The sequence below is a fragment of the Emydura macquarii genome, unplaced genomic scaffold (assembly GCF_026122565.2).
Source record: "Emydura macquarii macquarii isolate MOO-44397 ecotype Brisbane River unplaced genomic scaffold, CSIRO-AGI_Emac_v2 contig_1676, whole genome shotgun sequence".
NCBI classification, from domain to species: domain Eukaryota; kingdom Metazoa; phylum Chordata; order Testudines; family Chelidae; genus Emydura; species Emydura macquarii.
Genome location: NW_027131813.1, coordinates 6756 through 21420, shown reverse-complemented (window position 1 = coordinate 21420; position 14665 = coordinate 6756). Strand labels below are relative to the sequence as shown.

The 14665-nt window shown below is 42.3% G+C and overlaps 1 protein-coding gene across 1 annotated transcript in view; it reads left to right on the top strand.

Moving 5' to 3' along the window:
- Window positions 1-12569, top strand: part of ELP3 (elongator acetyltransferase complex subunit 3) — a 138057-nt gene extending 125488 nt beyond the window's left edge. Inside the window, exons 15-16 of the mRNA XM_067556155.1 lie at window positions 10635-10836; window positions 11977-12569. Coding sequence (XP_067412256.1) covers window positions 10635-10711 — 77 coding nt within the window. The 3' untranslated portion in view covers window positions 10712-10836; window positions 11977-12569. The remainder of the gene's footprint in view (window positions 1-10634; window positions 10837-11976) is intronic.
- The last annotated feature ends 2096 nt before the right edge of the window (window positions 12570-14665 follow it).

The following is a 14665-nucleotide window of genomic DNA, read 5'->3' as shown; positions in this document are numbered from 1 at the left end:
AGGATATTTACATTGTATATTTTAACGTGATGTTGACAGTTTGTGTTTTAACAGTTATAAAGCTTTAATTTTTTGAATCCCAACATCTGCTGTCATAAATAATTGTCTGACCCCCTCTACTATATTACGCCCCCCATAATTTCCCACAATTGTGAAAAAGTAAATTGATAAAAATTGAGGAAAAAATCCTTAAAACCCAAAATTCTGCACAATTGTGAAAATTTAAATAGATAATTAGAAAAAATGCTTAAAAATAAACATTGATATCTGTCAAAATTATTTAAAAAATGAAAATAGAATTCTGCCAAACACACTTTTCAGACATATTTTGAGCGGGAGCTATGAGATATCATGTGTTAAGTCTACTTGTCTGTAAAGATTTTAATTGTTGCCTTATGATGTAAAGCCCTATATGCAGCTAATTCTCTCATGTGTCTTAGTGAGTCTGCTATGGAAATGTCATGAACTAGTAGTACCTTTTTAATAATCTTAAAATTATCTCATTTTCACTTAATCTGTTGACCAAGCAGTGGTTAAAGGTTCTTTTGAGAGTCTGCATCTGTATATTCTTGTGTGGCAGGACTGAGTCAGATGAGTAGGTTTATGTTCTGTCTTTGTGAAGAAAAGGGCATTGATAAGGGTAGGAATGTGCATAATTACACCTGATTTTCACCCAGTTCAAGTATAATTCAGGTTGCTTCCTCTTTTTCTAATCTGCTAGCCAGGCAAAATGCAGGGTTCATGTTCCCTCACCTTTTATTCTGTTCACTTTTGGTATTTATACTGAATCTAGCACCATTGTATTCAAGCCCTTATAAAAATATACTTAACTCTGATAGACAGTTCACTTGAGGTCCTCTTTTCCCCTTACCAGAGAGAAGTAGATTGGTTTTTACTATAGAAATGCTAAGGTAAAAAGCTAGATCTTATATTTGTCCTGAATTCACTGAAATTCATTATCATTCTGACTTCTTGTGGGAGGACAACTAAAGAGCCCATGAAATTCCCTAGGGACCTTGCCAAGTAGGCCTAATTTACCTGGAAGTGCTTAGATGCAAGTGCTACAGCAGTGTTCTTCATTGCAAGGCCCGGGAGCCAGTGGCGGCTCCCATCGACACTAAGTGTGGCTCCCCGACTAGTTGATTATATTCCAATTTATTTTATTTTTAACATTAGACTATGTACCGAGCCTATCAAAGTCCGCCTTCTTTACATATCACATTAACCAGATGGTACATTGTGCGCCAATAAGTACATCTAAGTATATCAGTTGTATAATAACCGTAATATCACCATAGCAACCGTGTTAATTTAGTAGTTGATGTGGCTCTCATATTGAAGGGTTTTTGCCAAAGTGGTCCCTGCTTGAAAAATAGTGAAGATCACTGTGCTACAGTGATAGATACTATAGAAAACGCTAAGATAGGATGGAGTTCTGTAGTCATAGGCCAGCTGACAAAATAGTTCTATCCCCTTTCTCTACAAGTCCTCCCTCTTCCAGCAGAGGTGGCATTCCTGATGAGCCCAGGGCAAACAGTGAGAGATCCCAGTCCCATTCCATTAAGGACCTGAAAAGTAACTCCTCATTCAGCAGGGTGCCAGTGTAGAGATGGGATCACAGGGGTGATATGCTTACACTGATCTGTGTTTAACAGGCAGACTGCCACATGCCATGCTTGGTGGAAATTTTCAGCATCATTGTTTTAATTCCCAGTTAGCATTCCAACTATGTTACGCAGGACATTTGGTTTTGTGGACTGGGCTGTTCAGAGCAACTATGGCCTCAGGGTTAGAGTTGCTTCAGTCTAAATTCTCAAAGCAAATTTGAGGAAGGATTTTTCAACCACAGCGAGCAGGGCTTGTTTTATAGCCAAGTCCTGTGAATAATTCAAGCTATTTCAAGGAAGTCCTTATTATGCTTAGAAACCCCACACAACAAATCCAAATAACTGTGTTTGTTTTTAAAAATATCTCCTCAATCCAATATGTGTGTGACTTTTACCCCATTACTGATGGATGATTCTGGACCTCTTCAGCATGGTTTTGAGTGATGGGAATGTTGGGCTTTGTCTGGGCAGCTTCACCTGAAAAAGGCCCGTCAGCTGGCTGGGTGGAAGATGTGTTGTAGATATATATGCTGCCTGGGCAGCAGTGAGTAGTAAAGAGAAGAGACACACCACTAAGATCTTTACACCAGACACATCTTGTAAAAATATATTATAGACACGCTAAGTTTATTGCTTCTCTAACCTATGACCCATTGTGACATACGACCAAGTTATCTGTGGGTAGTTGAAATTGTGTATTGTTTCATTAGTTGCCTCTTTAATCTCCCTTGGCACTTTCCTTTTCTCAACCAGGAGGCCGGCAGTTTCACCCTGCTAGTTTCTGTGTATTCTCCTGGAATTTGTATCTGTACAGATTCTCCTATCTGGTCCTTTTCATTATCAAATTTTCTCATTAGATACTATGGAATCTTTCATGTGTAATGTTACTCCCATGTCCATGACCTTTCTTTTCTGTACAACTTTTACACAGTTATTAATGTCTCATTGATCTATTATTCCACTATGTTTCAGCAATGCATATTATGTTAAGCTTTTCTTCTGTTGCCAGAGATTCCAATTCACCTGCTTTTACTGTCAAACTTTCTTCATTTGTGTAGAGAGAGACAGTCTTGTTTTTGGCTGTGTATCTATTTTTATTTAACTTTATTTATTTTTAGACAGACACCCTGTAATTTTTCCAAAGAGGTACATTTTTCTGACCTCTACTTAAGATTAAAATTTTGTCACAGTTATTTTTAGTAAAAGTCACGGACATGTCACAGGCAGTAAACAAAAATTCATGGAACCGTGACCTGTCCCTGACTTTTACTAAAAATAACCATGACAAAATTGGGCTAACTGGGATGAGAGCCCAAGCCCTACTGCAGGACAGGAGTACAGGGGGTGGGGTCCAGCACCCCTGCCCCGGAGGCTCAGAGCTCCTCCGCAGGGGTTACCTGTCGTCTTCCCCCCCACACACCCTCCATGGCAGCTCAGAGATGCGGGGCCCCCTGCCTGGCATCTTCAGGGACCAGTTGAGCTCCAGGCTTCTGCCATCAACCATGGCAGCAAGGAGCTGCGCATCTCGGAGCCCCAGGGACCCCCGCTGCCCGCAGGAGCAGGGAGCTGCAAGGCTCCAGCTCAGAGCACCAGGTTCCCCCTGCAGCAGCTTTGAATTGCAGGGCCCTGCAACCCACCCTGACTGACAATAGCGTGGCTGGGGGCTCGGAGCCACAGGGTCCCCACCGTCCGCCCAAGCTGACAGCAACAGAGCCCCCAGTGGTAGCTCGGAGGTGTGGTCCCCACAGCTGCTGAGAGCTGCCACTCTCCCCCGTCCCCTGAGGCCCCACAACCCTCAGAAGCTGACAGCTTTGCCCCGCTGCCCCAGGTCATAGGGCAGAAGCTGAAAAGGATAATTTGACAGAGGTATCTGGAAGTCATAGAATCTGTGGCCTCAGTGACAAAGTCTTATCCTTACCTATCTTTCACCAGACACAGATACTTTTGTATTACTGATATCTCTAGTGGGTATCTTTGTCTGACTGGTGTGTTCCTCAGTACCTTTCTGCTTTCCCCCAGCTCTTAGTTTAAGTAATCCCCCATAAACTTGTTAACTTTCTGTGCCAGCTGTCCCTTCTGATTTGGTTAAAATGCAGCCCATCTCTTGCATATTGGCTCTCCGTTCTCCATAAAGTTCCCTGGTGCCTAATACATTTAAATTTTTCTCTTTGCACCATTTTCTCATCCATTAATTGAAACCCTGACACTCCCCTATATAATTGGACCTGTGTGTGGAACTGGAAGTTCTCAGAAAGCAGAACGCTACTGTAAAGGCCTAGGGAAAAAGCCTTTTTCCTAATAATGTACATCTACTTTCTATGGTCTCTGTACTTACCATAAAATATTAACCTGAGCGCCTTCCCACGATGACTTGTTCTAGCACTGCCTCTTCTTTCCTATAGTTTTTTGTTTTAGAAACACTTATGAGACCGCCCTGGTCTCGCTGTCAAGGTAAGTCAGCAAAATAGTTCTGCATTTCCACACACTGGGTTCTAAAGCTTGACAACTGTTCACAGTGGGAATGAACAGGATTCTCATACCTCCCACTTTTTGTTCCTGAGCCAGTTCAGAAAAGTGTCTCTTGTTGAAAGATATAGCTCTGTGAAATAAATTGTTGGCTTTGAATTTTGATCAAAAAACCTCAAAAGGAATTCAGACTGAGATTCCTCACCTGGCAGTGTCATGTCTTCCCCTGGGGCACCAGGCTAGCCGAGTTGCAAAATCAGTCTTGTTAATGATCGGAACCTATTGCCCTCAAATGAAGACGAGTTCTCACCTAACTAGCCCTTTTTAATAACTCAGAGATTAGTGCACACAGCACGAGCCTCTGACACAGCCTGCAATACCTTTAAAACCTCCCACAAACTCCCCAAGAGGACATTTAAATAGCTCCGATCAAGGTGTTCTTAAAGCTAGAGAACAGAATTAGTAATTGTTCTTCAGTTTCAACAGTTTTTTTTAATAAATGAGGCTTCATTAATCTTTTTAAATGAAATACTCTCTTGGTCAAATGACAGGGCGTCTCTTCTTTGTGTTACTGGCAGAGATCTCTGTCACATTTCCCTATGTGTCTGAACTGTTCTGAGAGTGAATGCAAGGTATGTTTTTTCAGGCAACATATTTGCAAAGGTAACAGCTCACAAAAAGTCAGAGGTAACCAACCCTCCGAGGAGAGGTCAGTGAGCAGTGGCAGGAGATCTGTAGGGCTTTTGCTGTGCATTTTTGTTTGGCTTTATAGAGACTTAGACTCTGTGAAACCTTGCCAATGTACTTAAGTTTTTGTTTTAGAAATGCTGACAAAGCAAATAGCACTTCTTATGATTTTAGAAGTCCCTTTCCTTCTCCTGGGACTGTCTTTCATAGATTCATAGATTTTAAGGCCAAAAGGGACCATTTTCATCATTTAGTCTGATCTTGTGCATATCATAGGCCATAGGGCTGATTTACACTGGCAGGAGCAGTTGATGTACCACTGTACACTGATGTACCACAACGTCTTCATGGTGCCGCATCAACAGAAGACGCCCTTCCATCGACGCAGCCATGCTCCTCTTGGGGAGGTGGACTAATGGCATCGACCAGAAAGATTGACCAGAGATCCCACTGCATCGATCGCCGCAGAGCCCATAGTGTAGACAAGCCCATAGAATCTCACTCAGATTTTATATTTGGGCATGATGTGAATGGGTTACCATGTGAATGATGCCTTTTCTCAGAAGAGGTCAATTACCCCTGAAAGCAGGCAAATAAAACAGGCACATAAAGATGCAGTTTGAGTCTAAGGAAAGGAAGGAGTGAGAGAAGCAGAATAACAACAATAGATTTTAAAAAAGCTAACTTTAACAAACTCAGAACTGGTATGTAAAGTCCCATGGGAAATAAATCTAAGGGAAAAAGGAGTTTGGGGGAGTGGGCAGTTTCTCAGAGAGACACATATTAAAGGTGTAACAGTAAATTATCCAGATGCAAAGAAAAGATAAAAATAGTAAGAGACCAATATTGCTCCATCAGGATCTCTTCAATCACCTGAAAATCAAAAAGGAATCCTACAAAAAGTAGAAATATGGAGAAATTGCTGAGGATGAAACGGCACATGCACATAGGGACAAAATCAGAATGGCTAAGGCACAAAATGAGTTACATCTAACAAGGGACATAAAAGAAACTTCACTAAAAAGGTGAAGTGTGACTAGGTGCTTAACACAATTAATATTAACAACAAAGGGGAAGAAAGGCATGCCAAAATAGGGAAAGTACAAGTTAAAGAATGTTTAGATAAATTAGATATATTCAAGTCAGCATGGCCTGGTGAAATGCACCCTAGTATACTTAATACTTAGCCAAAGCAACTTCTGAACTGTTAGCAATTTAATACTTTTGTTTAAAAAGGGAGACGACCTAGGAAATTGTGGACCAGTCAACCTAACTTTGATACCTAACTAAGATACTGGAATAAATTATAGTAAATACCTAAAGGATAGTAAATAATAGCCAACATAGATTTGTCAAGAACAAATCATATCAGACCAACTTAATTTTCCAATTCTACAGGGTTGCTGGCCTAGTGGGTGGGAGGAAGCTGTAGATGTGATCTATCTTGAGTTCAGTAGGGCTTTTGACATAGTCCCAAACTAGGGAAATGTGATATAGATAAAATTACCATAAGGTGGGTTGAAAGACTGTGAGGTAATAGTGCTCCTCTATTTGGCAATAATGAGGCCTCAGCTGGACTACTGTTCAGTTCTGGGTGCCAGACTTTAAGAAAGGTGTGAACAAACTGGAGAGAGTCCAGAGGAAAGCTACAAAAATTATGAGGTTTAGAAAATCTGACCTGTTGAGAAAAAGTAAAAAGAAAAAAATCCCCCAAAACTAGGCATGTTTAGCCTTGAAAAACTAGGCCTGATGGGGAACCGGATAATAGTCTTCAAATACGCTAAGGGCTGTTACAAAGAGGATGGTCAGCAATTGTTTTCCATATCCACTGAAGGCAGAACAAGAATGAATGGGTTTAATCTGCAGCAAGGGAGATTATAGGTTAGATATTAGGAAAAATTTTCTAACAATATGAATAGTTAAATACTGAAATAGGTTACCAAGAGAGGTTGTAAAATCCCTGTCATTAGAGATTTTCAGAACAGATTAAGCAAACACCTGTCAAGGATGGTCTAGGTATACTTAGTTCTGCCTCAGTGCAAGAGGCTGGAGTAGATGACCTCTCAAGGTCCCTTACAGCCCTTCACTTCTATGATTATAAGGTTCCCAACAACAAGGTAAGATTGCAATTGTATGCAAGGTATTAGAACAAATTTTGAAAGAGAGAGTAGTTAAGGAAATAGATGTAAACAGTAATTGGATAAAATACATCATGGTTATAAAAGGTAGATCATGCCAGACCAACTTGATCTTCGATAAGCGATTTTTCTAGACAAAAGAAATACAGTAAATTGAATCTACCTGGATTTCAATAAAGCATCTGAATACAGTTCCAAATGGAAATTTATTGGTAAAATTGGAGAAGATGGGAATTAATATGAGAATTTGAAAGGTGGGCAAGGAACTGGTTAAAGGGGAGATCAGTGGGTCGTACTGTATGGTGAGCTATCAGGCTGGAGGGAGGTTACTAGTGGAGTTCCTGAGGGATCAGTCTTGAGACAAATTTTATTTAACCTTTTCATTAATGGCTTTAGTACAAAAAGTGGGAGTGTGCTAATAACATTTGCAGATGACCCACAGTTGGGAGGTATGGCCAATATAGAGGAGTACCAGAATATCATACAAGAAGATTTGGGCAATCTTGAAAACTGGAGTAATAGAACTGGGATGAAATGTAATAGTGCAAGTCATGTATTTAGGGAGTAATGACTAGAATTTGTGCTTTAAATTGGGAATTTAACAGTTGCAAGCAACAGAGGAGGCAAAAGACCTGAGTATATTGGTCGATCACAGGATGATTATTAGCCATCAATACGAAGCTAATGCATTCCTGGGATGCATCTGGCAACGTAACTCCAGTAGAAACAAGGAAGTGTTAGTACCATTATAGAATGCAATAGTGAGACCACTGTGTGCAGTTCTGGTCTCCCATGTTTAAGAAATATAAATTCAAACTGGAGTAGGTACGGAGAAGGGCTACTAGGATGATCAGAGGAATGAAGAAACTACCTTAAGAGAGGAGACATAATGAGCTTGGCTTGTTTAATGTAACAAAACGAAAGCTGAAGGGAGATATGATTGCTCTTTGCAAATACATCAGAGGGGATAACTACCAGGGAGGTAGAGGAGTTATTTCAGTTAAGGGCCAATGTTGGCACAAGAACAAATGCATGTAAACTGGCCATCAACAAGTTTAGGTTTGAAATTAGACAAAGCTTTCTAACCATCAGAGGTGTGACTGTCTAGAACATTCTTCCACGGGAAGCAGTGGGGGCAAAAAACCTAATTGGTTTTAAGACAGCTTTATATATGTATGGCGGGGATGGTGTGATGAGATTGCCTACAATGGCACATGGCCTATCTGAGACTGCTTTCACCAGATATCTCCACTGGCCAGAGATGGGATGCTAGATGAGGAGGGCTCTGAGTTACTACAGAGAATTCTTTCCCAGGTGTCTTTCTGGTGGGTCTTGCCCACATGCTCGGGGTCCAACTGATCACCATATTTGGGGTCAGGAAGGAATACTTCCCCAGGTCAGATTGGCAGGGACCTGGGGTTTTTTTCACCTTTCTCTGCAGCATGGGGCCTGGGTTACTTGCTGGTTTGAACTAGAGTAAATGATTAATTCTCTGTAAATTGAAGTTATAGACCTATTGCAGGAGTGGGTGAGTGAGGTTTTGAGGCCTGTGATGTGCAGGAGGTCAGACTAGATGATCATGGTGGTCCCTTCTGGCTTCTATGAGTCTATGAGCCTATCACTTTGGATCTGACTCTCAGCCAGGATGTAGCAACACCCACTCCCAGAGCTTCTCTCGTGGAAAAGCATGCTCAGTGTGGGGAAGTTTGTCTGCAAGATACTTTTCTTCTATTCTCTCTTCTTCGGCTTCCATACCTGTAAAATGGTGGTGATACCTACTTCACCAAAGGTGTTAGCGTTTTTGCAGTTCTTTGCAAACATCCAACTCTATAGAGATGCTAAACATTTAAGCCATTTGGTAGCAATACTAAAAATAAAGTCCAGGGAAAATGCTTTTAAATGAACATCCAATGAATTAACTTGGCTAAAGGCAAACTTACTCTAAATGTTGTGCACATGGGAACAGAAGGGTTGCTAACTGGACTGATTAAGTAGCAATGTGATTAATTCCTGGATAGGTAAAGAGCCAGACTGCCAACAGTTCTATAATGCACTGAGAAGGGTTTGTCTGTTTGTCCTCCCTTAGCCTCATTTGATGACTAATGCCTGCATCTGTGTATAATTAGCAATGAGGTGGGGGCAGCTGTTATTACTCTTGCCTGTAATGCTGCCCCTCTGCTGAATGTTATTGAAAAGCCAGTGTTCTTCCAGGCCACTGGGCTTATCCTGGAGTTGGTTGCCACAGGATCTTATTAAGGAAGATAAGAGGAAGAGGAGGAGGGAGAAGAGCCTGTTTAAGAACAATAGCATTCTAAAAGCCTCCCCTTTAACAAGGAAATTGAATTGTGACTGCGGAGCCTACTTGTCCATTTAAAGTGGAGCCAAACTTATTTCTGTGAGTGAGGACAGAGCTTGCTGGGTTTCGGGGCTCTTCAGTTCTCTGTAATGATGTCTGCAGCTGCACCTCTGCCTCTCAAGGGCTTGTCTTCTGCTTTTTGTTAAACTTAGGACAAGTTAAGCTCTTGATACTGAGGAACATTAAATGGTTATTCTAATTGTAGCCTTCCATCCCTGCTCACAGTCATCCCACTTCACAGGAGGAGGGGCAGGAGTGTGGCTCAGTTCAGCTGTTTTACCAAGTTCCTACACCTTTATCCTCAAAAGCAGAGCACTGCCTTTCCAGAACGCTAATGCCTAACTACCCACAGCCCATAGGTGGTGGGAGCCTGGAAGGCCCAGTGGCTAGGATTTACACCAAGGAATTTAGGCACCTGACTCCCAGTGATTTGGACTTTCTGTGAGGTGAGCACTTTTCACAGGGGCCTAAGAGAGAAAATTCTAGCCCAGTGGTTTTCAAAAGGGGGGGGTTGGGAGCCCTCAGGGGTTTGCAAGGTTATTATGAGGGGGTCGAAAGCCATCAGTCCCTGCACATGCCATGGCTGCAGCTGGCAGCCAGAGCCCTTCAGAGCTGAGTGGCCAGAGAGCAGCAGCTGCTAGCCAGGGTGCTCTGAAGGCAGCGCCGCCCCCAGTAGCAGGACAGAAATAAGAGTGGCATGGCGGGGGGGATGGGTGGCATGGCGGGGGGGGGGGGAGGGGTTGTCACTTTTTTGGGGGGGTCATCACAGCCTGAAATATTTTCAACGGGGGGGCCCAGAAAAAAAAGCTTAAGAACCCCGGTGATCTACCACTGTGCCTTATCATCAAGTTGTAGGAAAGTAGGTGTTGCTGTAGTGAACTATTTACCTGTCTGTTTTATAAATTAGCTCCAAGGAGACAAGTCCATCCCCATGCAGAGGTTGCCTGGAGACTAGCTCAGTCCCAAAGATTTTGGGAGGTATTATACTAGGAAAGAGGCGGGGGTTCTGGTCATTATGCAGGGACTGTAGGCTGGTGAAGGTCTCCACCCAGCATGCCTTCCTCCTGGGAACCCACTGCTCTCCCAGTGTAGCATAACACAGTTGGGGGGGATGTTCACATAACTGAGGGTCAGACATATCCCTCCCCCAGGAGTGATGTGCACACCATGTTGCTCTGCAGCTTATCAAAAACCTCATTGTTCAAAGGTCTCCAGAACCCATCAGAAAAACAGGACTGTATCCTGCAGCTTTGCTGGACTCTCCTTCATTACCTGTCTCATGAGTGAAAATCACTTTTCTGTGAATCTCTGATTTCCATGGTAGCCTGATTTGTTGCCATCTATCACTGCACTGATGAATTTTGCTCTATTTTGTCGCAGGAGTTGGCACCAGGAATTATTACAGGAAGATCGGCTATGAGCTGGAAGGATCATATATGGTGAAAAGGCTGAACTGATGCCCTTAACCAGAGGCACTGGCATCCTATCTTCACACAGGCATGTTGCTGGGAGCAAGGCAGAGATAATGCTGTCTAACCTTGGCAAGAAAGCTCAGGAGAAGGAATGAAAGCTTAAAACTGAGGTCTGCTTGTTGCTAAGTATTTGTTATGCTGCAATCTGCTGCCATAAATTGAAATCTACTGGGAAGGACTTGATGGTGTTCTCCTGAGAGACCACCCATTGTCCCTTGTGGTGGTGGATCTCATGAGAGGGCCATTAATCTCATTAGCTGACATGGTACTGATGGAGTTGGTGCAATTGAAATGAGAAGGGCTGTGATGTTTTGCTGATTAAAGGTTCTTGTTTTAGGGGTGCCTAGTTGAACATCCTGCTCAAGATCCATCAGCATTTCCATTATAATGTCACTAGCATCATGTTTAAAACGTGGCCATGGGAAGCTTGCAGTCAGGTGAAGTTGGGCTTGCAGGCTATTCTGAAAGCAAAAATATTGCATTATGATTTTATGCGTCTCTTTTTAAATTGGGCTGGCTGTCTCTCTCTCTATACTGAGCAATAAGATTTAATTTTTTTTGAGTAGGTGTATGTGGCGATGGGGTGGGAGGGGGTTGCAAACAATTTCCCTGGATATTGTCAAGATTTTGAGATTCACATTTTGACCAACTGCACTAGGGCAGACTCTGGATTTTGGATCATTCCATCAATGAGAAATGTTAAGAAAAGTCTTATTCCCCTTTTCAGAACAATCAGAGTAAGTGTCTCAAGCTACAAACTCAGTGTGTAGAGGCTGTGTGTGTTCAGCTTCTTTACTCACTGTTCCCCAGTCCTCTGTATTGGGGAATCCTGGGGCAGAGTAGGCTTCTGAGTACCCATTGTGCTGCAATAATCAGGCACTCAGAAGTATATTTTGAAAAACATTATGCTAGATTTTAGTTGCTTGACTCATTAAAGTCAATAGGAGCCATGCAGCAAAAACCAAACGGAATGTATTAGAGTGTGTCCCTGCCTGATAGGAGGGAAGCAGCTTGAACTCTGCTGGCTTTTCAGTTTTTACAGTCTTTCAGTCTGAACTGGGGTGGAAATCAAGGGAAGCCATGTGTACAGCGTTCAGCATTTTACAATGCTATTCTTATAAATTAACCTGCCCAGAGCCTTCACATGTAATAGCTGCTCATAGACATACGCGATTAACTTGAAGACTGCTCCTGCAGTCATGTTTCCATTCAGTAAGGATGACTGCCACCATAATCTATTGCCGCTTCAGAACATCGGCTTCTAGGGTCAGAGGCTAGAGCTGCTCCGACGTCTGCTGACGCACACCTAACCAAGGAAGAGGAGAAATATGGGCCGGCTGTTGACATACATCCTTTCTGGAGAGAATCTTTTAATAGAATTGTGTATAGAATACCTGACAATAAACTTTTTATTATCTAAGTGTGGACTTCTTAATGGTGTCCTGCACTTGGGTTCAGCGGCTAAAATGCACACAGACCAGATTAACTCAGAGGTAGGAAAATACCATGCTGGTTTTGCTTTCTAATGGTATGCACAGACAGCCTGCTTTTCAAACACTGGAGTGTTTTGGTTTGGTACAGCTTTTTATACCTGTTGTTGTGTGTATATATTAAAGAAGGAAAGGTCAAAGAAATGCACCTTGCAGTTGGAAAAGTGGTGATGTTCATGATGGTCCTTAGTTCCTGGGAAAGTTCGTTCCACAGTCTCGAACCACCCCTAGAGAAAGTTCTGCTTTCAGCACAGACGAGCTTTACTCTTATTGTTGAGAGTTCCATTGTGCCAAAGAAGTGAAATTGTCAACCCTGGTTTTCTCCCTGGAGCTTTAGATAGTCTTTTAGGTATCCAGAATCAGGCCACCACTTTGAAGATAAGGACAGAGACTTTGACCTTCATTCAAAATTCTGTGGGAAGCAACAGACAGGTCAGACAGGTCTCTCTGCTGTCTCTCAGGTCAGACAGCAGTATCTCGTGGTCAGCAGTGTCAAATGCTCCAGAGGGGGCCAGGAGGATGAGAAAGAATGTCTGTCCTCTATTCATTGACCAAAGGAGATCCTCTATCAGTGTCATTAAAGCAGTTTCAATTCCATGTCCCGGCTTGAATCAAGATTGTGCAAAGTCTAAAATGTTGGCTTCAGTTAAATGAGCTAATAGTTGACCTTTTGCTAGCTTTTCTGTGAGCTTGCTCAGGAATGGGAAGTCTGACATTCAGCAATAATTGCCTTCCCCCCCCCCCCCCAACAAAATTTTGTGTGTGACTATCAGGTTTATAGTTCATTGTTGTTCACCTTCATTAGCATGGCACAGGGATACATCAACATCTTGAGGCAAGAATTAGCGGAAGCCAGATTGGTTTCTGCCTAGAAGTAGGGAAGAGGGAGGCAGGTTTTGCCTTGAGGATCTTACGTGAGCAGGTGATAGAAGTGCAAAGGGAAATCTGTATGTGCTTTGTGGATTTAGAAAAGGCATTTGATAAAATCCAACATGACAAAATGGATACTCTTGAAGAAGGTAGTACTGACTTTCAAGATCTACAATTAATAAAAAGCTTGTGGTGGGGACAGAAAGCAGCAATCGGAATGAACTATGGAATAGCTGAGTGTTGCAACATCAAGAAAGGTGTCCACAGCTATTCAACATATATGCAAAAGGTATAATGAGGGAATGTTTAGAAGATACGAACCAGGGCATATACAGGTGGCATATACATCAACAACATAAGATACTCCAATGACCTAGTTTGCATCACTCTGACTAGGGAACAACTTCAGAACATGCTTATTGATGTGAATAATGCCAGCAAGAAATACGGAATGATGATTAATGTCAGAAAGACAAAAGTATAAGTAACCATAGAAATACACAAGGTAGGCAATATCTATATCTCAACAGTCAAGTGGTGAAACGAGTGAATAGCTTCCCCTGTTTAGGGAATCTGATAACATCAGAGGGAAGATGCAATAAAGAAATCAGGAAAAGGATACAACTTGCAAAAAATGCATTCAACAACTTGCAAAGGCTTCTGTATTGTTGAAAGTTTAAATTACACATCTGCACTAGGTTGCTGAAGTGCTACATATGGTAAACCCTCCTGTATGGATGTGAAAGCTGGACACTTAAAAAGGATGCAGATGATTCAGAGTGTTTGAGTTTTTTATTACAGAAGAATGTCATCTGGATAACATCCCTTCCAAAACTCTGTTTTAAAAATATTATTGACATTACTGTTCTAACTCTGGATATTCTTGTTATACCTAGAGATGCCCAGCCTTAAAGTCAGTATTTCAGGCAGGAGCTGGCATTGCTAATAGAAAATGTCCCCAGAGGGCCATGTGAAGCCACCTCTTCAGCTTTCACTCTCATTCTCTGCCCTATCAGCATGTGCACCTTGCATGTTACCAGAGCCAAGACTTCAAACCACAACCCTCATGGACCACACCTGTAGCCAGCAGCCAGAGGGGCTATAAAGAAGCTTTCGTAACTAAGTAGTGCTGAGTTGTCTCAGCTGGAAGTTGCTCTATGTTTATTCTATAGCACATAGCACTGGGGGCCTGTGCTACTTCCTCACTGGTTATTACAAGAATCTTTTTAGTGGCTCTGCAGGTCCCCCCTTCACTGAATGGTCTCTTAAGATTTGACCTTTCTACCTTCTCTGTCGGTTATTAAATTGCATGCAACAACTTCTTAGCCCATCTCTCTCTTGTGTAATATCCTGTGATTTTTGTCTCAGCCTTTTGCTAAGGAAAGGGTTATATTGTGGCATGAAAATAAATACGGAGGCCTCAACCCATCCCATCAATAATGCAGCAGGGTATAGAGAAAGCACTTCCTGCTCCATCAAATGTCAAGGCTGCTGTTCAGTTTGAGGCACTGGAGCGTGGGGCCTCATTTTAGTAAGGGCAGAGGTGACTCTTTTCACTTTCCTTCTCCTCCTCCTTGAT